The sequence below is a fragment of the Oryctolagus cuniculus genome, chromosome 14, assembly GCF_051225735.1.
Source record: "Oryctolagus cuniculus isolate XC-2025 breed Fujian yellow rabbit chromosome 14, ASM5122573v1, whole genome shotgun sequence".
Taxonomy (NCBI): Eukaryota; Metazoa; Chordata; class Mammalia; order Lagomorpha; family Leporidae; genus Oryctolagus; species Oryctolagus cuniculus.
In genome coordinates, this window is record NC_142880.1 from 31531696 (window position 1) to 31549091 (window position 17396).

General features: G+C 35.7%; 1 protein-coding gene across 28 annotated transcripts in view; it reads left to right on the forward strand.

Annotated features, from left to right (window-relative positions):
* Positions 1-17396, forward strand: part of FER (FER tyrosine kinase) — a 428569-nt gene that overhangs the window by 181890 nt on the left and 229283 nt on the right. For 23 of the 28 annotated variants that reach the window (XM_070056512.2, XM_089313105.1, XM_051853922.3 and 20 more), the window contains 2 exons: positions 1849-2052; positions 10948-11070. In XM_070056512.2, the coding sequence (XP_069912613.1) occupies positions 1849-2052; positions 10948-11070 (327 nt within the window). The remainder of the gene's footprint in view (positions 1-1848; positions 2053-10947; positions 11071-17396) is intronic. The other 5 variants (XR_011381953.2, XR_016220600.1, XR_016220599.1 and 2 more) reach the window with 1 other exon arrangement.

Genomic DNA, 17396 nt, shown 5'->3' on the forward strand with positions numbered 1-17396 from the left:
TGTATGGATTATGCATTTGTTTTTAAGAGCAATGTTCCTTTAACTCATAATTGTGGCTAGTTTCTTATATAATTCATTCTTTAAACATGTCTTTTGGGAGCACATTAATATTCTTTGTTGAAATACTGTATTTATCACTTATGCTAAAAGAAAAAGGCTTATTTGGTTTAAAGTAACACCATGTATAGTTACACCAGGCGTGTATTTTAAAACTTTAAAAATGTTGGGGGTTGGCTCTGTGGTGCAGCAAGTTAACCTGCTGCCTATGGTGCTGGCAACCTTATGGGCACCAGTCGAAGTCCTGGCTGCTCCACTTCTGATTCTGGCCCTGCTAATGCACCTGGGAAAGCAGTGAAAGAAGATCCGAGTGCATGGTCCCCTGCTACCCACATGAGAAACTTGAAGAAGCTCTGGCTCCTGGCTTCTGCCTGGCCCAGTAGAATCAATCTGTTGTCCTGGCTGTCCTGGCCATTTGGGGAGTGAACCAGAAGATGGAAGATGTCTCTCTCTCTTTTTTTTCCTCTCTCTCTCTCTGTAACTCTGCTTTTCAAATAAATGAATAGATCTTAAAAAAAAAAAAAAAAGAAAGAAAAATGTTCACATGTAGAATTTAAAGCCCAAATGTGGACTCTTCCTTGAGGTCTATTTGAGGCTTTTCAAGGTTTTAATTTTTTTTTTTAACAACCAACAGGTTTAGATAATATGAAATGGAACTTTGACTAGTCAGTTTTTGACTAGTAAGCATCTTTAATGCTGCAAAACAATGAAGGCTATATTCAAAACTCATTTTCATTTACTATGAAGACACCATACTTTGTATATAAAATTAAAAATATTAGCCTACAAAATCTCATATGTGAACATTCGCCTTTAACTTATTATTCTGATTTTCCTCAGGTTATAAATTCATTTCTAATGAAGCATTGTGCATATTATATTTTAAGAACCTTCAGAGTTAGTGAAAATTATTGTACCATTTCTGTAATGTACTCTTACACCAGCAGGTACAGTTTTGTTACTATTGCAGTTAAAACAGCAACGACAAGAACAAGACTTTTTACTTGTGACCAAAATGAATGTTCATAACTACCATCAACCAGGACCATTTCAAGGAAACATAGTTAGCTCTTAATTATACCTGCTATTGAACATGAGCATTTGGCCTACTAACAGAAAATGTGCTTTTCCTGCTGTGCTCCTGGTTTCTAACTCCCTGGGTTTTGCCATATGATTGTAATGGCCTGTTGGTGGTCTTCAGTGATGCTGTTTCTCCCCCGGGCTTTATCTGCCACTGCCGTGAGAAGCTAGGCCAGCCACACGGTAGAGGTCACAGGTGAGGGGGGATAAAGATGGAAGTCACAGCTGTGAGTTGTATCAAGTAACACCTGATGAGTATTTCTGGGATGGGTGACACAGTCCACATCCTAAATGAACAAGAGTGATTTCTACCCATTAGACACTCAACTTGTAATAAAAATAAAGTTCTTCTGTGATGCACGTCTCTGATAATACCCCTTGTTTCTTTATAATTTCTCTGGTTGATTAATTTGATATGTAGACTTTTGAAATGGTGAATAAGATTGTCATGCTAACTCTCTATGCTAACACTGTGTGTGCCAAAGTATGATAGAGAAACAAAGTATTAGAGGGCGGGTATTTGTGCCATACTTTAGCACCAGTGCTCCAGAAGCTATTTCCCTTCAAATTATGCAAATTTGAGACTCATCTTGTAACTTTTAATGGGAGGGAAGAATGCATGTCAGAAGCGTTTAAGTTGCTAGGAATTTTGTCGGGAGATTAAATCCCTATTTTCTCTAACTTATTTTTTTTTTCTGATATTTGTTCAAGTTCTCTGATGTGATCTCCTTAAGTGAGAAGCCCCTGGCAGAACAAGACTGGTACCATGGTGCAATTCCTAGAATAGAAGCCCAAGAACTGTTGAAACAACAAGGAGACTTCCTGGTGCGAGAGAGTCATGGGAAACCCGGTGAATATGTCCTTTCTGTATATTCTGATGGACAGAGGAGACACTTTATCATACAATTTGTTGATGTACGTTTCCAGTTCAGTTTATGTGTTTATTCAGTTTATGTGTATATTTTGATATAATTCATTGTGATATAATTGTAATATAATGGTTGATAGTTTATGATAAGTACTTTTTACATGTAAACTTTAGCACTTAACTTTTTTCTGAATCCATTAAATGTAGTACTACAAAATTCACTAACATGTTAGATCTTGCTAAGGAAAACTATATTTAAAACTATTTTAAATTAAAAATGGTTTAAATGAATTTAAGTGCATAAAATAAAAACAATGTTAAATTTAAACATTAAAGGCATTTAGGTTAATAAAAACAGTGTGACGATCATAAACTTTCTTTTTTTCCTAAAAAACTTAAGATAATTTGAAAGTGGCCCTTGAAATTGCTGTCAGAATGGTGCCATAAGAGTCTTTAAAGTTTTTAAAATTTATTTGAGAGGCATATTGAAGCAGACTGTGTGAGAGACAGATAGGTAGAAACCTCAGTTCACTCCCCCAAATGCTCCCAATGGCTGAGGTTGAAGCCAGGAGTTAGGAACTCATCCCAGTTCTCCCATGTGAATGGCAGGAACCCTATTACTTGTGCTATCACTACTGCCTCCCAGGGTCCACATCAGAAGGGTTGGATTTGGGAGAAAAATTTAGGGATTGAATTTTTCCACTTGGAGGTGGAACGAGGTTGTTAGAACCAGCATTTTAATCACTAGGCCAAACACTTATCTCACCATTTGAGATTTTTTAAGAAATATTTTGCTGAAGAGTGATAATGAAATTACTTAATTAGTGGAACAATGGTAGTTGAATTGGCTTTATGATTCTAAAGATTAATGCTTTTTTACATAAAAATTCTTGCTTATTAGCTTTAATAATATATAGAAGTTGGTAAAAATATCATAATTCATTCACATTGCTTATTCTAATACTGATTTAGATATTGAAATATAAGTAGTACCAAACTATTTTTTATTAAAGATTTTAAAATTTTATTTATTTATTTGAGAGGCAGAGTTACAATGAGAGGGACAGACAGAGAGAAAGGTCTTCCGTCCCCTGGTTCACTCCCCAGATGTCCGCAATGGCTGGAGCTGCGCCGATCCAAAGCCAGGAGCCAGGAGCTTCTTCCGAGTCTCCAACACAGGTGCAGGGGCCCAAGCACTTGGGCCATCTTCTACTGCTTTCCCAGGCCATAGCAGAGAGCTGGATGGGAAGAGGAGTAGTTGGGACTAGAACCGGCACCTATATTCCCATGGTGCCGCAGGCAGAGGATTAACCTACTGTGCCACAGCGCCAACCCCCCAAACTGCTTTCTATGTTTGTTATATTTTCTTGATTGAGCATTAAGTAGATGTAGAATAATTTCAGAATTTTCATTTCTATCCACAGAGAAATTTGTAATAGCAATTTTTTAGTACATGGAAGACTTGCTGCTTCTATTTTTCATTTTTTGCTTCATCAATTCAAGTGTCATTTTCAAGATTTCTGTTCACAGGATTTCTTTTTTTTTTTTTTTTTTTTTTGACAGGCAGAGTGGACAGTGAGAGAGAGAGACAGAGAGAAAGGTCTTCCTTTGCCGTTGGTTCACCCTCCAATGGCCGCCGCGGCCGGCACACCACGCTGATCCGATGGCAGGAGCCAGGAGCCAGGTGCTTTTCCTGGTCTCCCATGGGGTGCAGGGCCCAAGCACCTGGGCCATCCTCCACTGCACTCCCTGGCCACAGCAGAGGGCTGGCCTGGAAGAGGGGCAACCGGGACAGAATCCGGCGCCCCGACCGGGACTAGAACCCGGTGTGCCGGCGCCGCTAGGCGGAGGATTAGCCTAGTGAGCCGCGGCGCCGGCTGTTCACAGGATTTCAATCTGTATCCAGAGACTAGAGTTATACTAATTGCCCAAAGAGAGATTGAACCATGATCATTATGTGAACCATAGATTTGGGGGGACGTATGGTGGGAAGAATCACTATATTCCTAAAGTTGTAATTATAAAATGTATAAAGTTTGTGTTCCTTAAATAAAAGGTTTCTGGGGGTAAAAAACTTAGAAACATACACACACACACACACGTATTCACCTGTATATTTTTTGAGTTGAAATTCACATACCATAAAATTAACCATTTTAAAGTATGTGATTCAGTGGCCTTTAGTGCATTCACATCTAGCAAGTATAGGTAAATGAAAATAGTTGCTTTTCAGGTGGGTTAAAAGGAGTGAGCACATTGAAGTATGCATGTGTTATGATTTTTCACACTCACACCATTTGTTAACTCTGTATAATATTTAGTTCTTAGCTTGTTAACCCTATTTACCCACTTTCATAATTCAGGCTACTCTTTTAGAAACTGTCAGTCTTTGCTCCCTTGAGAAACTCTTCTGATTTGTTTGTGCCTTTAAGTTGTGACTATAGATAACCTACCCTTTTATAGTTTGTGACCATGTTGGCAATACAGAAGAAGGGCCATGGATGAAGCGTAAAATAATTAACTCCAATTTGTGTGAATGTTTTCTTCTGTTTCCAAGCTGGAACCGTTGCTGTTTGGGTGATGCTAGGCTCAGTGGTTGAGATGCTGCTGGGGGCATCACACATCACCTCCCATGTTGGCTGGAGCACCTGTTTTGAGTCCTGACTGCTTTCCATCTGACTTTCCATGAGTGCAAATCCTGGGAGGGTCAAATACCTGGGTCCCTGCCACCCAGCTGGGAGACCCGCAATGGGTTCCAGGCTCCTGGCTTCAGCCTGGCCCAGCCTCGGATGCTGTGGGTGTTTGGGGAGTGAAGCAGTTTTGGATGAGCTCCCTTTCTCTCTCCGTGTCTCTTTGCCTTTCAAGTAAAATGAAAATAAAATAAGTAGATAGATAAAAATAATTAGAAGTCACTATTTCTGAAAATGTCAAAGATTAAATGACTGAACTATTCCTCTTACCACCATATTTATTTTAAAATGCAATGATCAGAATTTAAAGTAATATGTTAGAAACCAAAAGGGAAGGGTTAACTTGCAAATTTACTCTCATTTTTAATATTCCATTTGGATATATGATATTGTTACACAATCACATTTGAAAATTTTATTTGGCTTCTGTCATTGAAATTTTACGAATATCTGTACTTAAAGATGAGAGCACTTGTATTTTAGCCAGTACCACAGGGTTGTTTTTTTTTTTTTTTTTTTTTTTTTACTGCCAAATTCTATTCTAGTGAGCTTTTACTGTGTAATATTGAGCTCTGCAGGCAGCTGGAAACAGAAGTGTAAGGTGATATTGGCAGTTTGAGCATTTTAAATTACCTTTCATTTCGTGCAGGTGAATCTTCCGTGATCTAAAATTATCTTATTTCCTTCCTCATATGCCTGTTGCCCAGAAGGGCCAATAAATAGGAGAATTAATTTACAGATATTTAATGAGCACCTGTTTTGTTCTAGCAAAGTAGTAGATTCTAAGAGCTGTACATAAATGAGATGGCAAGTGTCCTGAGAGAGGAAGATGAACGTTACACGGGATCTTAGAGAACAGAAAAATTAAACAAATAGATCAATGAAAAGCGCACAGCTTCCCAGCTGTGTATTTACATGCCCCATACTTAGGAAGTAATGAGGGTTGTGACCTCTAGTTTTTGTGAGAATCATATTAGTGAGTATCTACTTTGCAAGATGTGAAGTGCTATGCAGAACACTATATATTAGGTATTTTCCCCATTGCCTAATGACTTTTTTTGAGAAAAAACATGAAGGTACTTAATTTTATCAGTGTAACTGGTATTGTTAATTTTAAAAGTTTCTTTTTGGTGCCTGTGTGAAATTTATCTGTGAAATTTAAATAGTGATGAAGCTGTTTAGAATTCATGTATTTAACTTTAAGATATTCTCTGAGTCACAAATAATGTTTTTAGTAACATTGCTGCTGTAACTGGAGTCTCTGGCAATGGTTTTGGAACCTTATCTTGTCTGGATTCCGCAGCTACTTTAATTTTTTTTAATTTCATTTAAGTTATACAAGTTTCATGTGTTTCATATATACAGATTTAGGAACATAGTGACACTCCCCCCACCCCACTCCCTCCTGCCCAGGTTCCTGCCTCCTCCTCCCTCTCACATTCCCATGCTTAAGTTTTACAAAGATCTGCTTTCAGTTTACTTAATGATGATATAGTTAACCTTACACTAAATAAGGTTAAGAATTCAACAAATAGAATGAAGAGGAAAAAAAAAAGCATTGCTCCTTAACAGAAGAGACAGGGCTGTAAACAAGCATCTCAGCTGCTCTTTAACACAGTGGAAAAGGATTTGCATCCTGTGAACATTATAGTTTGTGAAGATGGACACTGATACTTTCAGTTTCTACATTTTTAATTCTCAACAGGAGAGTAATTGTTGTTTTAGCTGACTCAAATAAGAACTATAATTTTTATTTTCTCTAAGTGTATTAAATTTGTAAAACCAGGTGTAATAAGTGAGACTTCATGGATCTCAGTGTATTTCTAGTATTATTTATTGACCTACTCAATAGTTTGGATCTTGATAACAGTGGTAAATGTAAAACTGCTAGTTTGTACCTAAAGCTGTTTATTAATTTTATTGTAAATGTTGATAGAGTTTTAGAGAGGTCAATATAGTTTTGTTCCATTTGATAACTAAATATATAGCCAAATCCTTGTTTATGCATGTGATAAAAGGTCTGCATTAAAACACAAGTACTCCAAAAAAATTTTTATGCTATTAACAGAAAAGTACTGATTCATATTTCCCTTATTTAGCCAAAACTCCTTTCTTAAATACTCATTTTTGCGAAGTACAGTGTTATGAAACATAACAAAATGAAATGAAAATAAGACAACCTTTATTCTCAGTGAACTTGAAGCCTACTAGCTGAGACATTAGTAGAATTTGTGAACAAAGAAATAATATTTACAGAATTAAGGTTTATTTATTAATTCATGAAGTAAAGATTAACATATGGTGGTAAACTAACAATAACAATATACTATAGATTTTAAAATAAAACTTTGGGTGAAAATTATCTGTGTAGTGGATTATTGGTTTATTCATTCATGCAGGAAATACTGAGTTATTATGTAAGGGTTTCGTATTTGAGCCAGTAATGCAAAAGTAGAGATGATGATTACTATGTGGTATTAGGTACTTTAATGTATTAAATAATTAATATGATCAACAATATTATATTGGATATCTGTCATGTGTTAAGTTTCACTTATAGGCAATTAATTTAGTCTCTGAATGTACCAGATAGGTTTATTTTGTTTTGTTGCTATAATATCTAGGCTCTTTGAACTTCCTTTTAAATTCATGCAATGGTAAGGCTGTCGTGAAAAATCCAGCACTTTTTTGGGTGATAGTTCATTCCAAGTTTGTGGCCATATCTTTGAGTGTTTGGGATTATTTTATGCCACTCTACTGCAGCCATTCTGAGACTCAAGAGAAGGCAATCAAAATGAGACTGTTATATTTTCTGTACTCCTGATATGCAGTGAGACACTTAAGAGAGTCCTACCAAAACCTTATTAATATTACTTTCTAGGACATAATACTTGAATAAGTGCTATTTAAGGCCAAAGATTATGATAGTGGAGCTTACAGTCAAATGGAGAGGTTCATGATCATTCATAAATCATGTAATATATAATTATACACTATAGTAAAGATATATAGGAAATATACACAGTACTGTGGAAGATTTTAGCAAGGAAAGCTAAGGGGGTTAAGTTTGAACCAATATCTGAAGAATCAATAAAAGTTAGTTAGGAGAAGCCATACCAAAACCTTATTAATATTATTCTTCAAACTCCCTCATAGTCTTTTCTGTGGACTGGTTTCATTAGTTACTTATAATGGTCAATACAGTGGTCAGTGTGCCATTTATATTTGATACAGGTAAAATTCATTTTATATTTTAATTTTTAGGTGTTTCCCCCAAAAGGAATGTTTTAGTCTTTTAAACATTGAGCTTATTCATCTTAACCCCTTTCAGAAATGATGTTTTTCTTCTCTTAGTTTTCTTTCATTTTTCTTAACCCTGCTTATTTCCCATCATACATTGATTGAATCTCCTCATCTTGTGTGCTTATTCTGTTTTTTCCAACTTCCTTGCATAATAATATATTTGGAAATGTGTATAGCACCAGAATATAATTCTATTTTTTTTATGTTTTTTTAATCTGTATGCCTGATTGATCCTTAAATAGCACAGTGATAACTCATAAGTAGAGTCTAGATATATTAAATGTTTTAAAAAGAAAACTTGGTAGAAATTTAGAAATGTGTATCATGGAGTATATACTTCTCAAAAGTCTTTGTGGGTTCAGTATATATTCTTTCAGATCTTTTGGGATATATTCTAATGATATGAGTATGTTCCTACATTTTATGGAGTTGAGTCATAAAAATATATGATAATACAGATCAGTAAAATATATATGATGATAGAACATGGCAAGTTCTAAGGAGAGCCATTCAATAAGGAAAAGGAGGTGGGAAAGTTCACTGAGGAGAGAAAATGGATATTGCATATTTTGTAAACTGGTCACACTTAATGAAAGCTTAGAAAGAAGTTGCCCCGCATATGGCTATCTCAGGAATTGAGTTAAATAGCAAAGATACAGTGTCTGAAGGAACAGTGTTTGTAGATGAGAAGGAAATGCATGTGACTGGAGGGGAGTGAACAGAGATGGGGAGTGGTAGGAGATGAGGTAAGAAAGGTGATAGGGAACATTAGAAAGGGTTTATAGACCATGGTCACAACTCTGGCTTTCATTTTGAGAGATGAGATTTTAAACAAAGGGTCCTGGACTGCTGTGTTGAGTTCACTGAGAAGGACAAAGGGAGAAAGAGTCTGTTGTGGAAATATTTTTATTACTGTACTGTTCTTATTACATGTGCCGTTTCTTTGACCTTTTACTTTTCTTAATTTCATAATCAATTTCATCTAAGAATGCCTTCTAGGATAATTGAGCTTTTTAAAGATAACTTATCTTTTGAGAAAGTGTAACTTATACTGAAGCATTCTTTGAAAATGTTTATTCTCACCTATCCAAATTTGCAGTTAGTTTATCATTTGTATGGTGATTTGGTGATTGAGTGTGTACCATGTACTGGACGCTGGTTACATTCATACAAAGGCTTCACACTTACTCCGTGAGGAGAGCCCAGTGTTGCCTACTGTTGTTTCAGCCGTGAATAAGCTGAGACGCTGAAAGATCTTCCTCAGTGCATTGCTCATGTGCAAAGTATTGTATTGTGAGTATGAGATGTGCATGTTGGAGGGTGGGTTTTTTTCTTAGGATTTTCATTTCCATAAATATGTAACACTTAATAGTTGTGAATATTTCTGAAGATACAGTGCAACATTTCAATACATGTATACAATGTGTCCTGATCAAATCAGGATAATTAACATTGCCATTGTGCTTTGGGTGGAGCCTTTGAGCTCCTGTCTTCTGATAACTCAGAAAATATATAATAGGTTATTTTGAACTAAAGTCACCCCATTAAGACATATTCTTTAGTGCTAATCTATTATAGCATGTGACTACTGTCAGAATAAAAAATATTCTGTAGGCACAATTTATTAACAAGTGCCCTGAATTGATCCTAACACCAACTGCCTCGAATTAAACTATACGCTATAGTTAAGAGCTGAAGTAGGCTGATTCATGTTTGTTCCCTAACAAATTAAACAGGTAATTATTTTAAAAGTTTTTAGAAATTAAATTCTGGCAAATTGAATCTTATTTTAACTTTGGAAAAGGAACTGTGAGGTTTTTAACCTTTAACTTGGAAAGTAACCTTTCAGTAATGCAAGTAATATCTAAATCTAGGCAGTTTTGGAAGTATTTCTTAGCAGCTTTCTTATTTATTTCGTTTTCTTTTTTTTTCCTTTTTCTTTTTCTTCTTCTCTCTCTTTCTTTCTTTTCTTACTTTTTTTTTGAGATTTATTTGAAAGGCAGAATTAGAGAGAGATACAAAGAGAAGGAGAGACAGAGGTCTTCCATCCATTGGTTCACTCTCCAAATGGCTGCAATGGCTGGGGCTGGGTCAGATTGAAGCCAGGAGCCTGGAACTTCTTCTGAGTCTCCCACCTGGGTTCAGGGGCCCTAGGACTTGAGCTATCTTCCACTGCTTTCCCAGGCATGTTAGCAGGAAGCTGGATCAGAAGTGGAGCAGCTGAGTCTTGAACTGGTGCCCATATGGGATGCCCATGTTGCAGGTGGAGGCTTAAGTTGCTATACCACAATGACAGCCCCACAGAGTTTTCTTAAAATGGAGCACATCTATATGAGTATTTGTATCTATTTCCCATGTCTTTACAGGTATGCTCGTGCAAACAAATAGATGAAAGCTTTTATTACACTGCGTTGCATTGTTCCTTACATTGAAAAGTACTACCGATAACATATTTTTACTTGCTAAATTTATTGGTATCAGCAAGTAGAAAATAAATATTGCTTTTGATAAATGAAAAATGTCAAGTATAAAAATTACTGTATGGGATATACTTTCTCAATATAGTTGTCATTAATCAAATGGATTATATATGTAGACATAAGTGAACTTATTTCTTTTTCCTTAACTTGTTCCATGCTTTGTTTCCCTTGGTTCTCATTTTGGCAAAATGCATTTCAGGACTATTAGTTTTCTTTTTGCTTTCTTAACAATTCAAATTAAGTTTAATCATCATGAAAATAAATTTCACTGTCATAAGGTAGATCCTTAAAACATATTGTCATTTTAGGTATCTATTTATTTATTTTTGTCATATTACCTGTATCAAGAATATATAGTTCAGTAGTTTTAAGTCTGTACACATTGTTATATAGTGCATTTGTTCTTAAATGGAACTTTATTGATGAATGTAGTCTTTGTGATTTAATGTTTTTATTGTTCTTTCTCCAGAATATGTATAGATTCGAGGGCAATGGATTTGTAAACATCCCTCAACTTATAGATCATCACTACACAACAAAACAAGTCATCACTAAGAAATCAGGTGTAGTTCTGCTGAATCCTATTCCTAAGGTAGGTGCCTATATGCAGACTTTTTGGTTTCTCTGTTTTAAAAGAATGCTCAGTGAGTTAATATTTCCATCTGTAAGTATAGTTCTTAGATTATTTACTAGAAGTCCCAAAAGAAAGAATTTTGTGATTCCTATCAATAAAGTTGGCACATGAAATTTCCTTAATTTTACTAAGGTGTGTTGTTGCTTTATTATTCATTATTTGGTTGGATAGAAATGACTTTTTTTCTTTCTATAAGATTCATACTTCGAATGGTTGTTATAAGATACTCTAATATGGAGAAGTTAAAGAAAATGCCCAACAATTAAGAGTAAATTATAATTGCAATGTAGTATTAGGTCTACAATATGGTATAAGATATTGGGACTTTTAAAAAGTATACTATTCTTCTCAAACACAGTAAGTCATGTCTTCCCATGTGGAACCAGATAGCTGGGTGAGTGGTTATTTCATGTATTTTTACATTTAAGGTCTATCACAGAACACATTCATTTCCTGTGCATTAAGAGATTTGTGAGGTAGGGGATGAGGAAGGTTTGTGTTTTTGGATAGAACCTTTGAACCTAGACCAAAGTGGATTAGTGGTGCTTGCTTTGCTTCTGAACACTTGTAGTTTCTGAGGAATTGGGTTGGGGCCTGCAAGAACTCTTATTTTGGAGGGCTGTCTAATAAGAAGAACCATGAAGAAATGGGAAAGCTGTGGAACTTGGGAGACTAATATTTATACATCTTGGGATGACTTTTAATTTGAAGTAAGTGCCAGTTCCAAGAATGGGTAATGGTTAATACAGATTCAGCTAATTGGAAATTTAACATAATGATTGCAGAGTTTTTCATGTTAATGGAGAAATCATTGTATTTGTACTTTCGTTGAATTTCCAAGTCTTCACTGACAGGATAGGGTTTAACATTTATCACACAGAAGATTTTGATAGTCAGTTGCTATACATTTAATTCTGTGGCAAAGGAATTGGCCTACTTCCATAATTCCATAAAATTATAAAATCAGTTTATTCTTTCTTAATACTTTTCCATTCATTTTTTCCCACCTTAATTACATAAAACCCCTTAAAATTTTCCTTTATTCTGAAACAGGTTGTCACATTTTGTTTTCTCTAGCCAAAAAAAGTCTTCCAATTTTTTTGTCTATTTATGAATAAATGCTGTTGTTTTGCAGAGTTCTAAAATCTTTTCTGTTTGGTCAAGGTAATCTATGTCAGTACCTTCATTTACTACATATATCAATAACTTGCAAATTTACATTTATATCTATCTCAGGTTTATCTTCCTCCAAACTCAGATTTTTCTACTATTTTTGTCAAACTGAGTTCATTGCTTTACCTCCAATATTTGTCCTTCCCTTTTTAGTAAGTCTTACATCAAATACTCAGATTCTCAAACCATAAACCTAGGATTCATCTTTGATATCTCTTAACTTCAACACTGTTCTCCTTCCTGGACTTTAAGTCCCAAGAGTTTTGTCTATGCTTAACTGTACATGTGCAAGTATGAATTTCAATTCCAGTCTATCTCAGTATGTATAAGTTATAGTATAAGAAGATACTTTTTACCCAGGCTAGGTTAACAAGATAACTAGATTTTCAGAGGCACTGATGTGCCATTTCACAAGTCAGCCAAATATTTGCATTGTGTAAAGGTTTATTGCCAATTCTAAATTGAGAACCTAAAGCCATAATGGAGAGAAATAATGATGTAGATTTGGACTTGAATAGGAATACATAATTTCAAATAGAACTGTAGTCCTTATTATATAAAGTCTCCCATGAAATGAACCTAGATAATGGATTAGATTCAGTAGATTATTATGTGGTCAATTACTATCTTTCCCTTCAACCTTCAGCATTGTGGAGTTGATTATTTCACCACTTTATCACACTAGCTATGAAAATAAATACATAATAGAAGCTATGGAAGATTAAAGGGCTATATTCATATATCATCATTTTATGAGGTAGAAATTTGAGGTTTAGCTATTAACCTGCTTTAAAGTACTGGTATTTGAAATACACAAATCATTATCTCCGTTTGCTGTAAATATTGTTATACACTTGATTTAAAGAATCATCTTACTCTTTTAAAAGAAAATCACAAAGTAGAGGTTGTAAAAGTTAGATAATTTTCAATTATGAGTGGAGAACAAATTGATATGGATTTTGTTATGGTGGTATTATCTGTCATTTATCTCCCTTTGAATAGTTATTTGTTCTCTTGCAACTCAAGCTATTTTTTATTTAATCTGTAGAAGAAGTTAATGTGTTTGACCATATAATGTGCTATACAATATCTAATTTTCATCTTGCTAAATTTCATTTTTAGCCTACATAAAGAATGCTAGTTTAGTCTCAATATAATTTCTGTTTCCCATTTACTTCTATTCCCATTCATTTCTGCTCTTACCCATGAAAATGTAAGTTTATCATCATACTGGGTAACTGGAGACACAGTGGCCAGAGTAATCTCTGTTTTACTTTCATATCCTAATTCATATCTACTCAGAGGTTTAGAAAACTAGACAATAAATTTTAGAGAAATTTAACTTTCATTTGCTTACAAAGCTGGTGAGTAGGTGCACAAGCCCCTTACCCCTCACCATTACTGACTGATTTTTCCTGTACTTCCTCCTGAAACTTATATGGAAGATGGAAGGTGTTGTTGTAAACAGGGGTTGTCAATCCCCATTTCATTGTCCCTGTGTCATCAAACACAATGGAACATGTGTGACCTGTTCTCAGTTCAGTTCTGCTCAAATATCACTTCCATCACAACTGCTTTGACTACCACATGTAAATTAACCCATCAACTCAGTGCTCTCTCCTTAGCCCTTCATTTCTCTTTTTCATGGTTATATTTATCTGATATTATATTATATAAATATGGTACTTTAAAAAATATTTATTTATTTATTTGAAAGAGTTAAACAGAGGAGAGGCAGAGAGAGAAAGAGAGAAAGAGAGAGAGAGAGGTCTTCCATCCGATGGTTCACTCCCCAATTGGCCGCAATGGCCAAAGCTGCACTGATCCATAGCTGGGAGCCAGGAGCTTCCTCTGGGTGCAGGGGCCCAAGTGCTTGGGCCATCTTCTACTGTTTTCCCAGGCCATAGCAGAGAGCTGGATCGGAAGTAGAGCAGCCAGGTCTCGAACTGGCACCCATATGGGATGCCGGCACTTCAGGCCAGGGCGTTAACCCGCTGTGGCACAGCGCCAGCCAATATGATACATTTTAACTGATTAGTGTTCCCAACTGAAATATAAATGCACAGGTCCATAGCTGTATTTAGTAATTAGTGCAACTGGATTTCTTGTACCGAGACAAGTACTGGCACAGAATAGATGTTTAGTAGTTGTTTGTTAAAAGATTAAATTCATTGAGCAGTTGCTAGGAGCCAGATACTTCACAGAGATTTTTATATGCATTAACTCATTTAACTCATGTTCCTGTGAAGTAGGTACTATCATTAATTAACCCCATATATACTATTATGAATGAGGAGCTGAAGCTCAAAATGGCTTATGGCCTGCCCAGGATAACACAACTAATAAGCAATAGAGCTGGGATTTGAACTCATGTTCTTAACCACTCTTTTTCTAGAGTATAAAATTAGGCTTTTTAGAGGCTTGACTGTTTATTTTAAAGAATATGACTGTGGGTTTAAGGTAAAGGAAGTTTCTTTGATTTCATAAAATGAAAAATTGAAAAAGACTACATCATATAAAAAACTGTAGTTCTCTGTAAAAGGAAAATCATTCAACAGTTATATTGGGTGGGTGGAACTGCAATTTGAAACAAAATATATGGTTTGTTAAATATAGGTAAGAAAGGCAGCTAGTTTAAAATTTAAATGAGACTTTCAAAGTTGTTTGTTTGGTAAGCTGAATATTTCTTTAGGTTCAACTGTTTGTTTTTTGTTTTTTTTTTTTGTTTTTTTTTTTTTAAGTTTTAAGAAGAAAGTCTTTCTGATTGGAAATTAAAGCAAAAAAATAGCTTATGATTAAATGTAGGTCAATTAGGCAGAGAACCATTAACTTAAATATTGGACAGATTACTTTATCAGCTTTAATAAAATATTTATGACATTTTAACTAGAATTTGGTTAATGTTAGAGGCAGATTTTTGAGAGAATAGTAAATCTCCCAGTGGCTGAAACTTGCCAAGGGGAGACAAGTTCATGGCAACAGCATTCATGATCAGATACATGCAAAGAACAATGCCTGAGATGGCAACTGTGTATTGAATTAGGTGCTTTAACCACATTTTCAGTTGAAGATGACTTGAAGACTATTTATTTTACCTTGTATTTAAGTAACATAGAGTACTTCTAATATTGCTGTTGAATTATTTTCCATTTATAGAGGCTTATGATAGTTTTTTTTAATATTTTATTTACTTGAAACTCAGAGAGAAAAAGAGAGGGAGTCATCCATCCGCTGGTTCACTCCCCAGATTGCCACAATGGCCAGAGCTGGGCCAATCTGAAGCCAGGAGCCAGGAGCTTCTTTTGGGTTTCCCACGCAGGTTCGCAGGCCCAAGCACTTGGGCCATCTTCTTACTGCTTTTCCAGGCCATAACAGAGAGCTAGATCAGAAGTGGAGCAGCCAGGACTTGAACCGGTGCCCATATAGGATGCTGGCACTGCAGGCGGCGGCTTTACCGGCTATGCCACAGCACTGACCCCAATACAGTTTTTAATATCCTGAAATCTTTTCAATTTAGCATCACATAGATTCAGATACATCCTTTTCTTTATATCTAGATTCCTTCAATCTACATGCTTATTCCTTAATTCATTAAGATGCATTGGAGAGTTTTAAAAAATTAAAATTTAATAAGGAGAATAATGGAAAAATATGTGATTCAGTATTTATTCATTCCTAAAATATTTAGTTAGTACTCTGTGCTGAGCAGCATGTCAGTGTAGTAAATGCTATGAAAATGAAGCACTGTAAGGAGATAATAAGGGACTACACCTGAGTGTGATGAGATCTAGGTCCTGTGTGTGTGTGTGTGTGTGTGTGTGTGTGTTCGTGCAGTCGAGAGGTACTATTTTTAAACATCAAAGACTTCTGGGCAAGGATATGAATCAAATCAAGGAATTACTTGTGTGGTTGTCTTCAGGAGTAATAGTAAAGTATGTAACAAGTAGTACAGCATACATATTGACCTATCAGCACAGATGCCAGCAGTAAACAACTGGTAAACCATTGGGGTGTTTGCTGGCTGGATGTTCTCTGGGGCGTGGAGTGTTCCTTGTCCCACTGAGGAGCATGGAAGAACTGCAGAGATGAGTGCGGCAGTGGAGTGGCTAAACAGAGAGTAATGGAAGATGAGCACAGATCTGGATTAATTTAATATTTCATTTATGCTCATATTATCTTCTTTAAAAAAGGATTTATTTATTTATTTACATATTAATGATGGACAGACAGAAAAAGAGAGAGGGAGAAACGTGGATAGAGAGAGTTTCCATCCACTGGTTTGCTCCCAGACTGGCCACTATGGCCAGGTCAGTCCAAGCCAAAGCCAGGAGCCCAAAACTCCATCTGGGTCTCCCACATAGGTGGCAGGGCCAAGTACTTAGTCCATCCTCTGATGCTTTCCCAGGCATGTTAGCAAGGAGCAGCCAGGACTTGAACTAGAGCTCCGATAGGGGATGCTGGCATCCCAAGCAGATTACTATGCCATAATACCTCTCCTTACTCATATTATCTTAAAGGGCCAGTTACTTGTTAGAGTGCCTAAAATGTAATGTGTTGGAATGAAATGGACGTTTTGAGATTCGATGATTGTTTATAACCCTTGTCTCTTCCATTGAGAAACAGTGTTTTTTTTCTTCATACAATATGTTGAACTCTTTTAGTTACTTTATGATCAATAAGTAAACTGAAAATAGATCTTTGTAAAAATTAAGAGTGGGATTGGGAGAGGGAGAAGGAAGAAGGGATAGAGCATGGGTTGGAGGGACAGTAGGGAGGGAAGTATAACTACGTTTCTAAATTTATATACATGAAATACATGAAGCTTGTGTAACTTAAATAAAATTTTAAAAATAGTTTTAACCATTAAAATTCGGCCTTTATTTTGGCCTAATTTTTATATTAAAAAGGTCATTTATTTATTATATAATTTTTATTTTATTTTATTTTGATTTTTTTACAGGCAGAGTGGACAGTGAGAGAGAGAGAGACAGAGAGAAAGGTCTTCCTTTGCCATTGGTTTACCCTCCAATGGCCGCCACGGCTGGTGCGCTGCGGCCAGTGCACCGCGCTGATCCGATGGCAGGAGCCAGGTACTTCTCCTGGTCTCCCAT